At 61.1% G+C, this 2,300-nt stretch overlaps 1 protein-coding gene across 1 annotated transcript in view; it reads left to right on the top strand.

The window, feature by feature from the left end:
- Window positions 1–170: 170 nt before the first annotated feature.
- The window catches only part of HID1 (HID1 domain containing), a 16,069-nt gene continuing 13,939 nt past the window's right edge, over window positions 171–2,300 (top strand). Inside the window, exon 1 of the mRNA XM_045299494.1 lies at window positions 171–287. Coding sequence (XP_045155429.1) covers window positions 171–287 — 117 coding nt within the window. The remainder of the gene's footprint in view (window positions 288–2,300) is intronic.

Genomic DNA, 2,300 nt, shown 5'->3' with positions numbered 1-2,300 from the left:
CTGCCACTTTAGGCTGACGTGTGCCTGTCCCCGAGCGGGCGACGCGGCTGTCCGCCCCTGCCCACCACCCCCCTCCGTCCACCGGCCCTGCCTCCCAACCAACCTCCCCTCCCAGCACCCCGCTCTGCCCCTGTGCCCGCGGGTCCCCGGCGCTCGGCCCCCGCTGATCAATGCAAACAAAGCCGCCGCCGGGCGCCTGCTTGGGCCCCGAACAGCTGGTGCGTGGCGGCCTGGCCTCGGGCGATGTCCGCGCTGGGAAGGCCCAGGTCTTCCTGGGGAGTCGCAGAGTGGCGGCAGCTCGGCTGCCTGGCAAGAGGCCTGCCCCAACGCCCACCTGGCTTAGCTTTCCCTCTAGACCCTCTTGGCTTGGGAGCTACCCCTCCAGCTCCAGCCGTGGAGAGGCTGCTTCAGCACCCTCTGGGTCAGGGCTGGGGACCCTCTGCTTGCTCTTGGTCTCCTGGCCATCCCTGCCTGCTGGCATGGGCATGGGCATGCCTAATCTACAAGTGTCATGGTCTGCCGCCTCTCTGTGCCCCCAGTTGGCCCAGCTTCCCTTCTCTCCTCCACCCGGAACCAAGCTGCTCTGTGCCCCCACTCCCCGCTTTTGAGAATCAGGACCTGCTGTCATCTGGATCCCCCTCCTACCAGCCCCCAGGTTCTCTCCTGTTCCCGACTGTTACAGTGGGATGGGGGAACCATTTCCTAACTGCCAGCTGGAAGCAGGGGCCTCTGGTCCCCACCCCAGACCGGCCAGGTGTCCAGCAATTGCTCAAGGCCTCAAGGGACCCAGTCTGGATAGAAACTGGGTTCTGGCTGTTCCCACCCGCAGCTCCAGCTCTGGGTTAGGCCTGAGCTTGGCTTTCTTGGGGTGGAGGGTTCCAGGCCAGCTGGGGGCAGGGAGGGGACCACATGGGAGGGAGGGAGGGAGGCACTGTTTACCTACCTGGGGAGGAAGCACCTTGCTGGAGGAATGTTCTCTGGGTCACTGGCTCAGTAGCCAGGCTGGCAGGACCAGCTCACCTGGGACCCAGCTAACTGGGTTAGCTATGTTCCTACCTGTGCCAGCCCCCTCCCCAAAGTCTTTCTCTCCCAGAGTGCAGCCCTCCAATGGGGCAGGCTGGCACACAGGGCTCTTCCATGCCCAAGCTTAGGACAATGGCTCTGCTTAGGCCAAAGCGGGAGTCGAACACCAGCCTGGGCCTGGTGGGAAGGGGACCCTCCGTGGCCAAAGCCTGGGACTCTGGGCTTGGGTAACTCAGGGCTATGGAACTAATCCAGAGGGTCACCCCAGACCTCCCCACTCAGTGTCCTCAGGACACACAGACCTGCTGTCCACAGGGAGGGCCCACCTCTGAGCAGTGCTTTCTCTCTGGGTTGGGGATGAGTGAGTCCAGTACCTTCCCCAAGCCAGGGCCTTGCAACCTCTGGCCTTCCCGCCTTCCTGTGCAGCTTCCTGTTTTCGTCCTGCCTCTTTGTCCAGCCCAGGCCAGACCTGACCCTCATCCTGAGGGCAGCAACTTCTGAAGCAGCTCCTGACACTTTCCCGGGGTGGGTAGGGCCCTGGGGCTTCTTCTTGGACTGGGGACCCTCGTCCAGACCCCACCCTGCTCAGAGATTCTCAGAAATCTCAGATGAGACCTAATGGGTAGCAGTTTGCACAGTTTGCATATGTATGTGCCCATGTTCTTAGATGTGAGCACAAATGCAGCCAGGGCACACGGCTCTCAGAACAGGCCCCTACGCCCTTAGTCACCAGAAACAGATGACCCTGCTTCCCCCTTGACTTTCCAGAGAGGCTCAAAAATTACAGCTGGTCCCCAGGCCCAAGTGGGGACCAGACCAGAACTATGGACATCTGGGTCTCCAGCCAGGGTCAGCACCGACCCTGGATGACAGCACGGACTAGCCACCTCCAGCCCAAATTGTCTTCCCTGAAACTGGCTCAGAGTTTAGGGGCTTCCTTAGGGGTTGGCTGGAGCCCATTTGGGGAAACTGAGGCAGGAACTGGGGCATGCCTCTCCCACCAGAAGCCTTAGGGAGCCTTGTGATGTTCAAGGTCAGAGGGGGCTGCCCTGGGTCTTCTCAGCCCCCCGAATCGCTCCTCTTGTTTTGAATTAAGTCCCCAAGTGATATTTGCCTGGACAAACTAGGAGGTCAGATGAACGAGGAGGTCAGCGGTTGTGTCCCTTGGTGCCCTGATGAGCCCCTGTCCCTGTAAGGGAGGTGGGAGGAGTGTGGGAGATGGAAGATTCCCAGAGACCCCTGCATGTAGCTACCAGGGTTTTCTGGAATATCTTCTC

Source organism: Echinops telfairi, unplaced genomic scaffold, assembly GCF_000313985.2.
Source record: "Echinops telfairi isolate 266 unplaced genomic scaffold, ASM31398v2 ScPeMD7_7458;HRSCAF=8496, whole genome shotgun sequence".
NCBI classification, from domain to species: Eukaryota; Metazoa; Chordata; class Mammalia; order Afrosoricida; family Tenrecidae; genus Echinops; species Echinops telfairi.
The sequence above is the reverse complement of the archived record's forward strand: the minus strand, read 5'-3'. Positions and strand labels throughout refer to the sequence as shown.